The sequence below is a fragment of the Herpailurus yagouaroundi genome, unplaced genomic scaffold, assembly GCF_014898765.1.
Source record: "Herpailurus yagouaroundi ecotype Mexico unplaced genomic scaffold, PumYag 160, whole genome shotgun sequence".
In the NCBI taxonomy this organism is placed as follows: Eukaryota; Metazoa; Chordata; class Mammalia; order Carnivora; family Felidae; genus Herpailurus; species Herpailurus yagouaroundi.
The window spans coordinates 53,675,576-53,692,467 of NW_024412401.1; the positions used below are offsets into that span (position 1 = coordinate 53,675,576).

Sequence of the window (16,892 nt, forward strand, 5' to 3'; positions counted from 1 at the left end):
GGATTTTGCGGTCCTGAAGGAGGGTGCTAGCCTCCTGGCCGGGGCCCTGCCCGCCTGCCCCCGATGTGCACTGACCTCTCTGGCCCTCCGTGTCCCCCCAGGTGCAAGTGCAACCTGCACGCCAGCCTGTGCTCCGTGCGCGAGGGCAGCCTGCAGTGTGAGTGTGAACACAACACCACGGGCCCCGACTGCGGCAAGTGCAAGAGGAACTTCCGCACGCGGTCCTGGCGCGCCGGCTCCTACCTGCCGCTGCCCCACGGCTCTCCCAACGCGTGTACGTAAGGACCGAGCGGCCACAGCCCCCCCCCCCCCCCCCCCCGCCGGCCAGAGGGAAACCCCAGCTGAGCGGCTCGTTCTTCCCCTTCTGGGCCCTGCGGGCTGGGGAGAAGGCACCACAGGGTGTCAGGAGGAGGGTGGTGGAGGCCCCTCCCTCCCTCCTGGCCGTGATTTTCAGCACCGCCCCTCATACCGGGCGTCCGTGGAGCATGTACAACCGGCCACACGGGCACCACACGCTGCGTGGTCACCACGACCCTCAGATTCGCTCCTGGAAGCGGGTCTCCTATTAACCCATTCTCCAGGGCGGTCCTTTGAGGCCCTGGCCTGAGATCCCCGCAGCCTTCCCCGCCTTCGCTCTCTGCACAGTCCTCTCCTCCGGGCTCAGCCTCCCGGGCCGGGAACGTGTTCCTTGGGGCGTGCCCATCCGTGCCTACATCGTGAGCACGGTCGGGGCACCCCACTCACCAGGGACCCCCAGCATAGTCCATGGCTGCTTCCATGACATGACGAATCCCAGGGAGCCCCCGAGCTGCGGTAGAGACGCTGCACCAGGCACAAACGCACAGCTTCTCGCTCAGCTCTCACAGCTGCCCCGAGGGTGGGATTATTATTACCCCCGTTCTCTAGATGAGCAGACTTGAGGCCCAGCAGCCTTAGTCCAGCAGCAAGCTATGTGCCAGCCACTGGGCGTCCTGCCCCGGGGCCACCCGCCCACCTGCCTGCCCGGGCGCGCCCGCAGGAGCCCCTCCATTGGTGCCCTCCCTCCGCCAACGTGAAAGATTTATGTGACTTTAGGCTGATCAAAGCTGGAGGCCTCACAGCGAGGCCATGACAGGCATGTCGTGCCTGTGCTGGGCGACAGGCCTTTGAAGGTCTGACTTGCCAGGCACTCACAGCACTCTGGGCCTTCAAAGGCGCCCAGAGCTCTGGGCGCTGACAGCCACCCCGCCCGGCTCCCTCCCCACCAGGTGCCCGACCCGTCTCTTTGTTGGAACCTGTTCTTGAGGCCTTTCTTTAGTGGCTGTCACCTCCCTCTCTGACTGGCAGTCTGCCTCCCTATATCTGTCCTGCTGGCCTCCCCATCCCTGCTCTCTGCCCCACCTCCTCTCCATCCTCCACCTGGAAGGATCTGCCGGAGTCTCCTGACGAGGCACTGACAGTCTCACAGACCTGCTCAGACCTGCAGGCCACCTGCTCTGTCCAGCCAGCAACGGGCACGCGCGCGCACACACACACACACACACACACACACACACACACACACTCCAGGCTTTGCCTCTGGACCCTCTCCCCTCCATCCTGCAGGGGCAGGTGAAGCCCCTTGATTTTGGGGAGCTCCTGGAGCTGGTCCCCGCTTCCCCAGAGTCCCACCCCGCCCCCGGGGAAGGAGGGGTTTCTTCTGGAATACCCGGGAGCAGAGATGAGGCTGGAGATTCTAGTGTCCTCAGCCTAACGCTGTCCCCGCCCCTGGGACCCCCACCTTCTCTAGGACAAAGAGAAGAAAACAGCCCCCAAGACACAGACAGAAACAAGTCACTCCCAGGCTAATTTTGCCCTCACCACCCCCCCCCCCCAACGTCTGCATCTCAGTAAATGGCACCAGCACCTAGGGAGCCAAGCTGAAAGTCTGGGGGGGTCACCCCTGACTCTGGACCTTCCCCTCCACCACCACCAGCTCTGGCTCCCCATCTCCTCCCTTGCTGCTGCAATAGTGGCCCCTCCCCTCAGGGCCCCTCCAGTCCCCTCCCCTCTGCAAGCAAAGGGCGCTCCTCACCAGGGTGCCCCCTCCCCTCATCACACCTCACCCCCAGGCCCTCAGAATAGAATCCTAGCCCAGCCCCCATGTCCCCCTACAAGGCCCTCTGAGATCAGGGGTCCCCTGATCTGTCCCTGGCTGTCCTGCAGGGCTCACTGAGGGCGGGGGGGGGGGGGTCATACCCCACTCTCCACACCACAGCCTCCCCCGTGGAGGGCCTCCCAGGGTTCCCAGGGGCATCCTTGCCCCTGTTCTTTTTTCCGGAACACCTGGTCGGGGGTGGGCGGGGGGGAAGCCTAACATCAGCTCCTTCCCTCCGGTGCTGATGATTCTTACCATGGTGTCTCCAGACTCCCCGGTCAGACCATGGCCTACACCTCCATCACCCCCCCGGGACGCGGACACGCATGGACAGAAGGGCCTCTGCCCCTCACGGCCCTGTGGCCTCGGACAGGCTGTTTCACCCGGAGCCCCGTTTCCTGATCCGTGGAATCGGGCCCATCCCAAAGCCCTGTGGGGTTGTGTGGGGACTGAAAGGCCCCCATGGGGGCCGTGCTGGGCACGTGCCTGGCACATAGCAAGCATTCAGCACATAGCAGCTGCTACGATTATTTTTCAATGAGTCATTCGGCCACGTCCACATGTCCCCAGACGGGAACCCATGCGGTGCTTTCTCCCTGGTGGCCTGTGCCTGGTGGCACCCCCGAAGAAAGGCCCCCACCTGCACGGCAGGACCTGAGAGTCCAAAATCAAAGAAGAGGGTGCGGGTGAAGCCCCCAGTGGAGCGTTTGACACTTACCAGCAGGCGCCCCGGGGTTAAGTCACGGCTCTGAGACTTCATTTCTGCATCTGCAAAATGGGCTAAGGCGGCCCCTCCCTCTCAGGGCTCAGGATGAAGTGGGATCATCGCCTCCAGGTTTCCTTCCCCCAGCCCCGCCATCCCCTCCTGTGCAGGGAGGAGGTGGCCAGAGGCCCGGTGACCCTCCTTCTCCCCCCGCAGGTGCCGCCGCAGGCTCTGCTGTTGGCAGTAAGTACGCTCCGAGCCCGCTGCCCTGGGGAAGGCCCCTGGGGCCCGAGCCTCTTTGCGACTCCTGGCAAGAACGGGAGAGAAAAGAAGGGGCTTCCCCGGCCCGTGGCCGCCGGCCTCTCCCCACTTCTAACTGCCCCCCCCCCACCCGTTCACTTCTCACCTCCGCCTGCTCTCTCCCGTCCCCTGTGCTGTGGCCTGCAGCCAGCGCATCTCCCATTTCTTCCCTCGAGCTTCCTGGTTAGTGCTGCTTTGGAAAGGTCCCCGCAGCCCCTGGGCGAACCACCCCGTCCCATGTCTTCCTCCCCTGCCGGGCAAGAGTCAGGGTGGGGGCGGGGGTCCCTTGTTCTTGGCCAGCGGCAGAAGTCCCCCGAGTCCCGTGAGGCTGGGACAGGTAAGCTGGGATCCAGCTCGGGCCCGAGGGGGAGGGGGGGGGAAGGGAGGGGTGGGCGTGAGTGTCGTCCTCACGTCCATCATCAGGCCACCAGCTCTCAAGCCCTCACAGCACCAGGCACCAGCTACGCAGGGTCCTTCCAGGACCTCATTGAATCCTGGCACCCTCCCCCCAGGTGGGTAGTGCCATCTGCTTTTAGAGTTAGCAGGAGAGGACTGGCCGGTGTCGAGTCAGCCACTGGCACACGTCCCGTTTCAGACATGCTTGAGCGGGGCCACAGCCCACCCTGGGCCGTTCCCTGCCGCAGAGAGGGTGCTGGAGGAAGCTGGATTCTGGAGGGGATGCTGGCGGCTCAGTGAGGCCGGAAGTTGCTGCGTTGCCCCCGCGCCCGCCAACCCCCCGCGCCCGCCAACCCCCCATCCCCAAAGCCCCTGTGGCCACCGTGGCCATGAGAGGGGCCCCCAGCACTCTTGCCCTCTCCACATCCGCCGCGCGGGGCCCCCGGGGCCCCCAGCACCCCACAGCCCACAGGTGGGTGCCCAGCTACGGCCCCGCCGTCCCGGCCTTTCCCCCACCTCTGTGATGTGCACCTGCTGTAGGGGCTTGGCTCTTAGACTAGAGAACACTAGACCCTAGAGCCACGAGAGTGTGGGGCTGAGGGGCCTCCAGGCCGTCCGGGCCCATCTGTTACTGGGCCCCAGCCAGGGGATCTGGGGCTCACTTTAGCCTGGACCCTTCTACCTCCTGCCCCCCAAAGCACAGCTCAGGAGGATCCCCGAGACCAGCATGGCCGAGAGAACGGGGTGACCGAGGAACCGGGGGAGGGGCCTAGTGACATCCAGGCCACACGAAGTGCTCCCAAAGCCTGTCTCCCAGGGGGGCTCCTGCCTCAGTGCTCTGCCCCAGGCGCCGCCGCCCCACACCCCGTTGTGCCCCCCGGCGCCTCGGCAGCCGACCCCTGGGAGTGCACAGCACAGACTGAGCCAAGAGGACGAGCTTCTCTGATCAGCGAGGCAGGAGGGCACCTCTGGGCCCGGGTTTTTAGAGTGGGGACTGCTGGGCTTTTCTGGGCGGCGTGGGGAGGGGCGAGGGGGGGCAGGGCTAGGCCAGGGCGAGCATCCCACACCGCGTCGACCGGAGCAGCCACTCTTAGGGGTCCGCAGCGACGGACAGGCTCGGAGACACCCGCTCTCTGGTTCGAATTCCCCTCCGAAGTTGGGATTGGTGTGTATTCGAGGCTTGGGGTGCTGGAAATGTCCTGTCCCCGCCCACTGCAAATGCCAGGAGTCCGAAACGATCCATCCTTCCCGGAGGGTGCCAGGAGGACGTGGCCGAGGGAATTCTCCCTGGTCCCATCTGGGAAGGGGAGCTCGGCAATGAGCCGCAGCAGAGAGGAGACGGCAGGGGCGCCTCGTTCCTTAGACGGTGCCGTGACCCTTCCTTCCTCTGCGCACAGACCTGCGGAGGAAAAGTCCCCCTTGTTCTTGGGCCATCTGGCGTAGCTCCTCCATGGGACCCAGAGGGTGACACCCCCCCCCCACTCTTGATTTCTGCCCTTCTCCACAGGGAGGGCGGTATTTGCAGGAAGCAGGGGCTGATCAGGAGATTCAGGAGTTACAGGGGAGCCTCCTGGCCCAGGGGTCCTCTTTGGGGTGAAGGCCGGGTCCATGCTGGGAATGCCAGGACATAAGCTGGCCGCCTGAGGCTTGTGCTTGATTTTGCAACATCTGTGATGGGGATACGGGAGCAAAATTCACTATAGCGGGTGCTGTGTCTGCCTGCACACAGTGGTCTGTCTGGGTGGGGACCGGACACACACACACATGGAGTAACCTTGAACCCATTTTCTGAGCTGCTTCGGATTTGGTGCACGCGGTTCAGGGCAAGCTGCACGGCTCGGAGGTAAAGAGAGGCTCAGATCAGGGCGGCGAGCCAGGTGAGGTGGGTGCGAATCACGAGGGTCCCCGGGACCCAGGTGGTGAGAAGGCGCACTCCTCATTCAGTGGGTCGTGGTCAGCTTGCGTGGTGACCCCAGTGAGGGCGGCAGGGCGCTTTGGGGCAGGAGGTGGCTCCAGAGTGACAGTGACCCCAGCAGCCCGTGTCTCGGAGGTCATTGCTCCTCCCAGCAGCTGAAGCCTGTGCCCTCCCTGGGCCCCATGTACGTGGATCCCCCACTAATAATGACGGTCCCTCCAGTTGGCGGAGTGTGGACTTCTGGGCCCACAGTTCGGAGGGGATAGGACCGTTAGTTCCTGGTCCCACAGGTGAGGATGTTAAGGCTTGGGAAGAAGCAGGTGGAGTTCATGGCACGTAAACTATACTTCAATAAAGCTGTTTGAGAAGAAAGAAAGAGGCAGCTGCTCAAGGTAATAAATAGGATTACAGAGACGCGCAGGGAGGATTCGAACTCGGGGCTCACCGACTCCAGAGGAGAGATAGCTGCCTCCACGGCCACCCAGCACCACCCCAACCCACCCCCCAGCTGGAGCCATTCCCTGATTCCCAAGGAACAGAAGGGACCTCCATCTGGCCTTGGCACACGAGACAGGCCGCGGTGAGACTGTTCTTCCCGCGCACCGGAGCGTGTCCCAGAGAGCCCAGCCAGGGGTCTTTCTTGCCCCCGGCTCCCAGCCCCCAGAAAGGTCCTGAGTCCCCCCACGTGCCTCCCGACAGGTGCTTCAGACTCTTTGACCGGAGTCCAGCTGGGCCTGTGACCCTCTGGACCAGATGTTTCTCCGTCTTGCCGATGTCTAGCTGTCTGGAGGGCAGAGGCTGTGGGGCAGGAAGAGCTGCTCAGGACCACTAATCCTTGCCCGCAGAGAGTGGTGGGAGAAAGGCTCTAAAGCAAAAAGGCTCCGGGGCTGCTTTTGTTTCGGCTCTAATTAAGCCCTTGCCAATTTGGGTCCTGCAGCCTTTTCTCCTCACTGAGCCCCGTTATTAATGTCAATTCGATGCCCAAAGGCTCCCAGCGCCCAGCTGGAAAGTCTCCTGCACTTTTTAGCTGGTAGATTTTCTGTCTCTCCCCACCAGCCGGCATCGTGCATAATCCCTTTAAGAAGTGGAAAGAATCCGATTTCTCCCCTGTCCCTCTGGGTTTGTCTTTTGAAATTCAGTGCAGAGCCATGCCTTGCCTTCGCCAGCCCTGCCCGCTTCCCCCGCTTTGTGGCCGCTTAGTCTTGGGGACAGGCACGGCGACCCTGGGGGTTGACTCGCATCGCGGTCCCTGGCGAAAATGGGCCCACGCTGTGGGCTGGGGAGGGCGGGTCAGATGGTGGAGGGGCTCCGGTCCCCGCGTTGGTGTTGGACAGGCAGCCTTCAAAGACCGTTCTGGACACGTTTGATGACCCCTGCTCCCCTTTACGGCCATCAGCCAGGGACTTTGGCACAGAAAGGTCTGCGCCCAAATACGGGACTGGATCCCTCTCTACCCTCAGTAGGTTCGGGGACAACACAGGGAGGGCAGAAGGGTCGTATCATCAGGTGTCCCGTGGAAGAAAGGACGGCCCAAAGTGTGCAGGTTCTTGGGCTCAGCCCCGCCCCCCTCTTCTCTGGCTTCAGGTCACAGGCTGTAGTAGGTGTAGACGCTGCCTCTCCCCTAGACCTGGACCCAGTTCCACTTGGCCAGTGTAGACCGTGCTGCTTCTGCTAAGGGTCCTATGGGTGTGTGATGACTCCGGGTGCCCCCCAGATCCCCCAGCCCCACCCTGTCGCATAACTGGGCTTCTCCTTTTCTTCCCCCCAAGAGTGGATCAGGCCATCTACAGCTGCCCCCCTCGGGGAGAGCTCCCCCGGGCCCCAGATGCCCTCCAGTGCAGAAGGTATGGGGGTGGGAAAGTTCCTTAGACCGCAGGCCCCTCCCTATGTAGCAGAGTTAGCAGGTGTAGGTGCCGGGAGGCGGGGGAGGGGGGGGTGGGGGGGGTGGGGGTGGTGGTGGCTCGGGAGCTGAGGGGAGGGGCCTCGGAGAGCCATCTGCTCACACCCCAGCGCTCACCTTCTTAGAGGGATCCAGTGTGACGACACCAGACGCAACCCATGTTAATCCTACACTCCCCCCCATGGGCTTCGGAGCTAAGTGGGGACTCTGCCCTGACCACGGGAATCCTGCCCTGCCACTGTCAGCTACAGGACCCCCCAGGGCAGAGAGGGGAGTTCGGAGAGGGTCAGGCCCTCCTGCAGGAATGGGGTGGCGGCCTCAGACCCAGGGGCCGACTACCGGTGGATGAAGGAAGAGAGCGCATCCCAGGTGGCGGCGGGACCAGCCGGGGCAAAGGCTTGGCGGTGGGATCCCACCAACGGGGCAGGGGGCGCCGTCGATGGTGTCGATACCAAGCCCAGAGCCTCAGTGTCCCACAGCAGGGGGAGGAGACGCGCACAGGCTCGTTTGTAGCCTCGATGGACGTTCACTTGAAGCACACGGGGGCCCTGCCCGACCCTCCAAGTCGGGAGGCCGTTCCCAGCCCAGCTCACCTGCTCCCTGGACGTTAGGTCCGAAAGCCTGTCTGGACAGCAACCCGGGCCCCTCCAGGAGCCGTGAGCGGGGCTCTGAGCGCCCTCTGCTGGCAGGCAGTTCTGGAGCCAGAGCCGCAACCAGTGAGGGTCTGCGGTTCCCAGCAGCTGGAGGCCCCTGACTGCCTCCCTGGTGATGGGGCCTCTGGAGCCCTCGCTACCCTGCCCCGGACGGGACCGACAAGGGCACCGCAGACTCCCAGAGGGAAGCGGAGCCGACTTTGCTGCCGGGATAGTGTCGTGCTCACTCACAAAGATGGGGCCGGGCCCCAGGGAGTTGCGATGCGGAAGGCAGGTGCTGTCTGGGTTCATGGCTTGATACACCTGCAGGCAGGGGGGGTCCGTGGATAGGAAAGGACTCGCTGTGGCTGGAGCAGGGGGTGGGGATTGCTTCAGAAAGGGAGATGCCAGAGCCTCGTATGCCAGATGCACACTCTGGGTTTGATGCCCACGGGAGTTTGGAGAGGAGAGGAGAGAGCTAAGCGATATTCGCAATCAGTCAGAAAATCATTCAGCGTCAGCAAAGCACTTAGCATGCTGTCGGGGGATGCTGGGGCTAGAGAAGTAATTTGGGAGAATTAATCCAGCCGAGTGTGTAAGTGGTCTCCGAAGGGGCACCGGAGGCAGAGGGCTGCTTCTGCGTGGCTCCCGGATGTGCTGTGCCCCCTCAGATCTGAGCAGGTGAACGTGCCCAGGGCCCCGTGGGACCCTCCGCTGCGCTTTCCCTGGGCTCGGACAGCCTGCCCTCGGCAGCTGGACCGTGGCGACGAAAGAGCGTATTTCTCGTCTCTCCAAGTTGTGGGCACCTTTGCTGCTGCCCCCGCCCCTGCCCCGGCCTCCAGACCTTTCCAGCTCAAGCCCAAATCTGCTGAAGTGGTGCCCATTGAAGAATTCCAAGGTAAGAGGATGGCCCCGGGCTGGATTCAGCCACCTCTCCCCCCACCTGCACTGGAAAACGGTGATACAAGACGGAGGACCCATGCCTGGCTCCGAAACCCCTCCCAGAGTAGCTGGGTCAAGGTGAAACCAAGCCTCTCTTCCCTCAGTCCTCCCTCCCCAAGGGAGCTGGGAGCAGGTATGAGTCAGAAGCACAGTGGGCAGGCACAGGGCAGGCACCGGAGCTTCCAGAAATAGCCTGTCCTAGCTCCCCTGGGAGGTGTAGCCCAGGGGCCCGTCTTGGTCGAAGCAAGAGCTGGAACACAGGGGTCACCGGTGCCACTCCTTGAGACACTTGGGAGATGGCTCACCTTCTCATTGCTCCCGGGGGGACAGGCGGAGGGGGCAGGTCCAGGAGGCCAAAGGTGTGGCAGGCCCACTGCCTCCTCCTGGGCACAGCTCCGAGGCTCACTTCTCCAAGGTCTCCCATGCCCTTGACCACCAAGACCTCGTCAGTTCCTTCCTCTCCCATCACGAAAGGGAGGTTCGGTCCTCCAGAGATGCACAGATGGTGTTTCAGGAGGGCGGCCAGCGTCTTGCCTGTTCAAGGGCAGTCACACTGGCTTTCCTGTTCGAGGGGGTGCTGAGCCCCTTGGGAGGGACACCGAGGGATAGCTGCCTTCTTGGGACGGGGAGCCAATTCGGGATGCCTTGCCCGGCAGTCTTGGGACTGCGAGTCTTGGGACTCGCCCAGTCCCTGGAGCAAGGGGAGGGCTGGGAGAAACGGCAGGATGGCGCAGAGGTGGCTGTCCTCGGCGTGGGTGGGACCGTGTACCTGCAGTAAGAGTCCAAAGCCAGGCCAAGACTATCAGGGGGGCGGAAAGAGACGCCCGGGGCACAAACCCTAAGACAGTACCCATCCTCAGGGGGCTGTGCGAGAGGAGGCCCTCTGGTGCCAGTCACGTTTGCAGAACAGCTCAGGCTAATAATAAAAGGTCCGGCAGGTGGGCGTTTTCCGTCCAGTGATCTTCCAAAGCAGCATGTGGAGGAAGCTCCTGGCCCATTCCATCTCGCCCCGGAACCCATGCACGCATCTTCCCTTTGCCGAGCGCCCCGGGGGGGGGGGGGGGCCCGCGCTGAGCGCCGCGCCCCCAGGCACTGTCCTTCCTGCGCGCTCACGCTGGCTGCGCGACCCACCCTCCCTGCATGAATCATTCCCAGTCGCCCCGGCATCACACGGGCATCCTTCCGAGCCGCTGGCCCTCCCTGAATCCCTGCCCCCCGGGGCCAGGTGGGAACCCGTGGGCTGGGCGAACACACCTCCTGTCTCCTCCCGCGTTGGGACAGGGAAGCGTTGGCGGCCCGCGGCACCTTCCTGCTCCCTGCATGCCCCGGGCTGGTCTGTCCTCGCCCCGTGCCTCAGTTTCCCCCAATACACGGTGCAGGGGGTGGCAGGAAGGCCCGGTCTCCCTTGGCCCACTGACCCGTGGTGTTTCTCACGCTCGGCCGGCCCAGACTGTGAGTGTTACGGCCACTCCAACCGCTGCAGCTACATCGACTTCCTGAACGTGGTGACGTGTGTCAGCTGCAAACACAACACGCGAGGCCAGCACTGCCAGCACTGCCGTCTGGGCTACTATCGCAACGGCTCCGCCGAGCTGGACGACGAGAACGTGTGCATCGGTGAGCCGCTCGGGCCGGGCCGCGGGGCGCGGCGTGGGCGCTGCTGGTGGGGCGGGCGGGCAGGGTCCCGAGACCCCTGTGTCCGAATCCCCCGGGAAGCCGGGGGGGGGGGGGGGTCCCAAGCAGGCTCTGCACCGTCAGGGCAGAGCCCGACGCAGGGCTCGAACTCACAAACCTGTGAGATCATGACCTGAGCCCGACGTCAAGAGTCAGACGCTTAACCCACTGAGCCACCCAGGAGCCTCCAGATCAAAGGTTTTCAACCCATTTTTCATGGCTGAAGCTTTTCTTCCAACAAAGTCCTTCTGGTGCTTTTTTTTTTTTTTTTTTTGTAATTTTTTTAATGTTTTCATTTATTTTTGAGACAGAGCATGAGCAGGAGAGGGAGAGACACAGAATCTGTGTCTCCAGGCTCTGAGGCTGTCAGCACAGAGTCTGACGCGGGGCTCGGACTCACAGGCCGTGAGATCATGACCTGAGCTGAAGTCGGACGCTTAACCGACTGAGCCACCCAGGCGCCCCCCAGTGCTTCATAAGCAGAGGCCCAGCTTATAAGACCCAGGGGGCACTCCATCTGCTCTCTTCACACTCTGCTCCAGGACTGGTTTGGGGGTAGAGAAGCAATCTGTGGGGGCCCTGGGCCCGGGCACAGGCAGGCCATCCCAAAAGGCCAGACCCAAGGCCCCAGCCAGCGCCCAGCAGCCTGGAAGGGCTGCCCACCACCCCTGCCTCTGTCTCCACTGGAGGCCGGTGCTCGGTCCTCGGGTGCCCAGCCCCCTTGGCATCCCGCTGCCCATCCTCCGCCCACCAGGTCAGTTCTGGCTTCACAGAGGAGGGGCTGCCCACAGGGCTGGAGCGGTCAGTCTGAATTACGGCATTGGCCTTCAGATAATTCCATCGACTCTAAAGTGACCCAAATGGAATCGTGCTGCCGATGGCACACTGGCCAGCTGTAGGGACAGGGTGGGGCTTCCCGATCCTAGTCGAGGCATTCCCTGCCTCCCGGATACATTCCTCTCTCTGTTGCCTCTCTCTGCCTCCTCTGCTTCAAGGATTCCCAGAGTGGGGACCTTTGCCCCCTCCCACAGGGCAGAGGCCCGCCAAGAAACCAACAGGGAAGGGGCTGAGGGAGGCTGGAGGCCTCCTCCCACCCTGTGTGCTCCCTGCTCCCCCAGTAGCCCCTCGACCCGGACGCCCTGCCCCGATGAGGCTCCTCCCACCTGTCATGGATCTTAAAGCCCTTTGGATCTGGGAAGGTTCAGCGCTCCCTCCGGTTACACAGACTGTGGCTGAGGCCCAGAGAGGGGTTGGGGCTGCCCCCGGGGCCAGGGGGAGGGAGTGGCTAAGGGATGCTACCGCCTTCCCTCGAGATCTGGCCCGTCGGGCAGCCGTGGGCGCACGTGGACACGGTGTGGGGTGCATCACCGGGGAAGGGCGGGGGGGGGGGGGGCGGGGGGGGGGGATGCGGGGCCGGGGCGGGGCGGGGGTCGGTGCGGAGGACGCCCACAGCTCGCCCTGACCGCACGCCGTGCCCGTGCCCGTCCAGAGTGTAACTGCAACCAGATCGGCTCCGTGCACGACCGGTGCAACGAGACCGGCTTCTGCGAGTGCCGCGAGGGCGCAGCGGGACCCAAGTGCGACGACTGCCTCCCGACGCACTATTGGCGCCAGGGCTGCTACCGTGAGTGCGCGCCCGGCGGGCGGGGCTCGCGGCCGGGGGCGGGGCCACGGGCGTCGGGGCGGGGCTTGCGGCCGAGGGGCGTGTCGGGGCGGAGGGCGAGGCCTGAGGCGACCGGGGAATGGCGCGGGTGCCAGGTGGGAACCGGGAGGCGGCGGATCTGGGGGCCGCTCGAGCGGGGAGTCGGAGGCAGAGGCGGAGTTGGCGGTTGGTGGGACTTGGCTGACGAGGACGGGTTTGCGGAGCGGGAGGGCGGGAAGCTGTCCGAGCAAGCGGTGGCCTGGCGAGACCGAAAGGACAGTGGGCGCTAGCCTGGGAAGGACGCTGGCCCAGGGAAAGGCAGGTGCCAAGCTCTGGAGGAGAGAGAGCGGGTGCGTCGCAAGGCCAGTAGGCGGGGAGAGCCGAGGGCAGTGGCGGGAAGGAGACGGGGGCCAGCTCTCGCCTGGCCACCGTCGCCATCCACGCTGGGGCGTTCCTCACCAAGGGCGCCCTGGGCCTCCACCCCCACCACCCCCACCCCCCCCGCCCCCCGCACCCCCGGCCCGTCCCAGTCGCGGAAGCTCCACCGAGGGGGGCGGGGGTGGACCGGGCCACCGCCCGCGTTAACCGCCCGTCCGCCCTGCAGCCAACGTGTGTGACGACGACCAGCTGCTCTGCCAGCACGGCGGCACCTGCCTGCGGAACCAGCGCTGCGCCTGCCCGCGCGGCTACACCGGCGTGCGCTGCGAGCAGCCCCGCTGCGACCCCGCCGCGGAGGACGGCGGCCTGGACTGCGACCGCGCTCCCGGGGCCGCCCCGCGCCCCGCCACCCTGCTCGGCTGCCTGCTGCTGCTGGGGCTGGCCGCCCGCCTGGGCTGCTGAGCCCGGCCCGGAGGGGACCCTGCGCCCGGGGGGGGGGGGGGGCCCGGGGGGCCCGGGGGCCCGGGGGGGGGGGGCGGCGCCCGAGGCCGGGCGGCGAGAAGGGTGCGGCCCGAGCTGCTCCCAGGTGCTACACAGCAGAGCCCTCCCGCCTCCTCCCGCCGCGGGTCAGTGGCACCTGCCCCCGCCCCGGCACTGCCCTCCGCCGCCGCAGGGGGCGCCGTGGGGGGCTCTGGCCCCAGCCGCCTGCGATTTGGGTCTTAGGTTTTCTTTTGTATCACCCGCCGCCCCCCACCCTTTTCTTTGTCTTTTTTTTTCTGTCTTGCCGGTGGTGAGACAGCGGGTGGGGAGAAATTCTCACCTCAACACCTCCAGGTCTGCCTCCCAACATGCACACACACACACACACACACACATATGCGACTGTTGCAGACACCCCCTGCGCCTGTCCCTGGCTTACCGTAGGCCAGCGGACCCCGAACTCCTGTTGCCTACAACTCTTCTTTCTTTGTTTTCCTTTGCAACCCACCAGACTCCGTGAGGCCTGGTGACCAAGGAACTCACCGTCTGGGGGAGGGAGTTAGGAAGGAGGGTTGGGAAGGCTGGAAACTTGGTTTTGTAGAGAACTATTTTTGTTTGTATTCACCGGCCCCTCTAAGGGAGACACGAGCCGGAACAGGTGGTTGATGGTGTATAATCCGCCAGAGTAAAGAGTCTGCTCACTGCTGCCTCCGGGAGCTGTCTTCTTTCTGTGTTCGTGTCCGCTCAGCAGGGTTCCGAGTTTAAAGAGGAGCCCAAAATAGCCGTGGAGAAACTCTTCCCCCCGCTTCCGGGCCCTTCCGTGAATGACAGCGGTCAGCCCTGCTTCCTGCCGGTGTGGATAGCGGAGCCCTCTCACCCGTTGGCCAGGAGTGACCCACCTGTTAGGGCCTCCCCCAGATCGTTGTCTTCCTCCTTCCCCTTAAAAAAAAGAAAAAGTCCAAAGTTTATTGGCACTTTTCCCCAGCTGTCCTTGAATTCAAAAGCACGTGGTGGACACTGATGTCCTGAGGAGTCAAAGTGAAGTGACGTGGTACATCCTACGAGCTTGACTCCCATGCTCCGATGTATGTATCCGGACGGGTCTGTCTCTCAGACCCGTGTCTCAGGCCCAGTGTCAGCCTCCTCCCAGTGCCCCGAGCTGGAATCCGTAGACGAAATCCACAGCGGACCCCCCTCTGCTTCCCCTTTCCCTCCCAAGGATCACACATGGGGTGGCCAAGGGGACCCAGCGGCAGCCTGGGAGTTGTGACAGGACACTCTGAAGAATGGGACCCATCAACTGAGGCCCTTTGCCATGGGGGGGTCCCCTGGGTCTGTCCTGCCCTTGGGTGGTTGTACTTCCCACTGCTTGCTCTCAAGAAGGTCCGGCTCCCTTCCAGAAGATTCCCAACCTCACGGATCGGTTCTGGTTCCCAGTTGCTTCTACGGCCTGCACCTGCAGCCACTCTTTTCCAGGCTGGGAAGTTTAGACCTGCCTCCCCCGCTCTCGCCCCCAAAGCAAGGCTAAAACCCAGTTCAAGAAAACTTGGCCTCAAGGGCAACCAGACTGTAATGCAGCACAGGAAGGGGGAGATACAACTGGTTATGAAATAGGATTCAAGGCCAAAGGCCTACTCTGCTGGCGTCTCTCAGCTCCCATCCCCAACACCAGGTGGCAGGGGCAGCTCCCAAAGGAAGTGCCTTCTGTAGGCCCCCCGTGGTTTCACCTTCTTCCTTACTGACAGAACTTCTCCCAGTGAAAATAAGACCTCTCTGGGGCTCCGTGTGTGTATAGGAATGGGCACGTGGCACAGTTCTGGCCAATGAAATGGAAGCAGGAGCAATGGGTGGGGCTTCTAGAAAGTTCCTTAAAGGCCCCTCCCCTTCCCCCCCACCCCCCCCACTCCCCACCCAGCTTTAGTTGGCCCAGTTACCCCTCCCCCTGGTGCTCAGTCAGCAGAAGTGAGGGAGGGGCCATCTGGCCCCACACACACTCTCCATTGTGTTGCCCTGGGTGTGTCCCTGGAAAGCTCCTGAGTGAGGGGTCCAGAAGGAAAGGGGCCTCTGTGGGTGGGCAGCTCTCTGTCCTCTCCGACCTCTCTCAGCTGGACCAGCGCTGTGTCAGCTTCCCTGGGACTGGTCTGAGCGAGGGCCGGAAGGTGCAGCTCATCGTAAATCAGAGCGGCAGCCCGGGTCCCTGCGGAGGCCACTCGGGCCCCGACCTCAGCAGGAGGGTGCAGGGAAAGTTGCCAGCGGCCATTTGGAAAACTCTGACATTTTCCAGGCAGCTGGGAGGAAGGAGGAAACAAGGTCAGCGGGGCCCAGAGTCGTAGCCCAGCCTCTCTGAAACAGTGCGCCCCGTCCACCAGCTCAGGTTCGACACCTGCTTCTGAGAGGTCAAGAGGCCAAGGTCCCCGTGCCCCGGCTTGGATGTGAGCCGCCATCTGCGGGCGCCGTGCACGCTTTGTGGCACTAAATGCTCATCTTCACCCAGGACAGGCTTCTCCACCTCAGTGCCTTTGACCTCAGGGCTGGATGCTTCTGGGAGGAGGGTGGCGGGAGGTGGTCCTCTGCACCCTATGATGTCTAGCGGCATCCTAGCACCCCCTTCTCTGGTGTGATAACCCACGGTGGATGTAGGCATTGCAGATCGGGGGCAAAATTGCCCCAGGGTGAGGGGACCACTGTCCTCTGCAGAAGGGACTGTCATACCCATATCTGGGAAGGGGAAGTGGAGGTCCACCAAGGGAGGCTAGGAGAGAAGTAACTGTCCTGAAAGCACACTAGCTAAGCCCCGGGGCAGGAGTTGAGCCCAGTCAGCCTGACTTCAGAGCCCAGTGTCTAACCCAGGGCCACGGCAGCCTTGGAAACCCCAGGCAGGGGGCATCCGCCCGGGGGGGGCCCAGGGTGGGGCCTGCAGTCACTCCTGTTCCTGCCTGCCTCTCCCTCCTCCCTGCGCCCCTGCAGTGAGCTCTAAGGCGGGCAGAGCAAGGAGCCCTGGGGAGCCTGGCTTCATCCGAATAGCTCTGCTGTCTGCGAAATGCCTCCCACCCGCCCCTCGCCCCCTGCCCCCACCTGCCCCCTCTAAATAAACAGGACTGCCGTGTTAGCGGTTTCTGCCTCCCCTGCCATGCGTCACAGTTATGAGACATTTATGGGCGCCTCGGGATCAGCCCTCAGCATCTCCCGGCAGACCGGGGTGGGCAGGGCTCGGAGGGGGCTCGCCCCCTGCCTGCACCCCTGGCCTGGGCCCTGCACTCCTGGCTAGGCCAGCCTCCCCCAGTCCCAGAAGGACCCCGGCACATCTCAGGCTAGAAGAGTTAAGGGCAAAGGCCCAGGGAGGGGAAGGTTGTTTATTTTTCCTTTTTAGAACACAAATCAGACTGCAGGCAAGTTAGAAAATACAGAAGAGCGAAATAATAATAATTTTAAAATTAAAACCACCCACAATCCTCCATTCGGAGCTAATAACAGTTAATCTTTTCTGATACACATTTCTAGGACTTTTCCATAAAGCAAACCCACGCAGTTTTTGCCAGCATTCGTTAAACCCAGTCATAAGCACCGTGGCCAGGCTTGACCATCATTTCAAGGATCCTGGCAATGCAGCCGAGAAGTGGGCCTTATTAACAAAGCCATTTTACAGCCGAGAACACTGAGGCTCCAAAGGTGTCCTGGTCAGAGAGCTTAGGCACAGCACAAAACCCAACTCCGGGTGACCTGAGCAGAAAAGATTATTCGAAGGCACGTGTCAGGGGAGCGAGATGTACGAAGGCAAGGCAGTATCCCGCCCTCGGCCAGAGGCCCTCGCTGC

The 16,892-nt window shown here is 63.3% G+C and overlaps 1 protein-coding gene across 10 annotated transcripts in view; it reads left to right on the forward strand.

Moving 5' to 3' along the window:
• The window catches only part of NTNG2 (netrin G2), a 67,063-nt gene extending 53,276 nt beyond the window's left edge, over window positions 1-13,787 (forward strand). For 5 of the 10 annotated variants that reach the window (XM_040482704.1, XM_040482703.1, XM_040482706.1 and 2 more), the window contains 8 exons: window positions 102-274; window positions 3,036-3,062; window positions 7,200-7,274; window positions 8,759-8,860; window positions 9,765-9,833; window positions 10,354-10,521; window positions 12,068-12,202; window positions 12,825-13,787. In XM_040482704.1, coding sequence (XP_040338638.1) covers window positions 102-274; window positions 3,036-3,062; window positions 7,200-7,274; window positions 8,759-8,860; window positions 9,765-9,833; window positions 10,354-10,521; window positions 12,068-12,202; window positions 12,825-13,060 — 985 coding nt within the window. In that variant the 3' untranslated portion in view covers window positions 13,061-13,787. Of the gene's footprint in view, window positions 1-101; window positions 275-2,385; window positions 3,011-3,035; window positions 3,063-7,199; window positions 7,275-8,758; window positions 8,861-9,764; window positions 9,834-10,353; window positions 10,522-12,067; window positions 12,203-12,824 lie in introns of those variants that run through there. The other 5 variants (XM_040482707.1, XM_040482708.1, XM_040482709.1 and 2 more) reach the window with 5 other exon arrangements.
• Window positions 13,788-16,892: the final 3,105 nt, after the last annotated feature.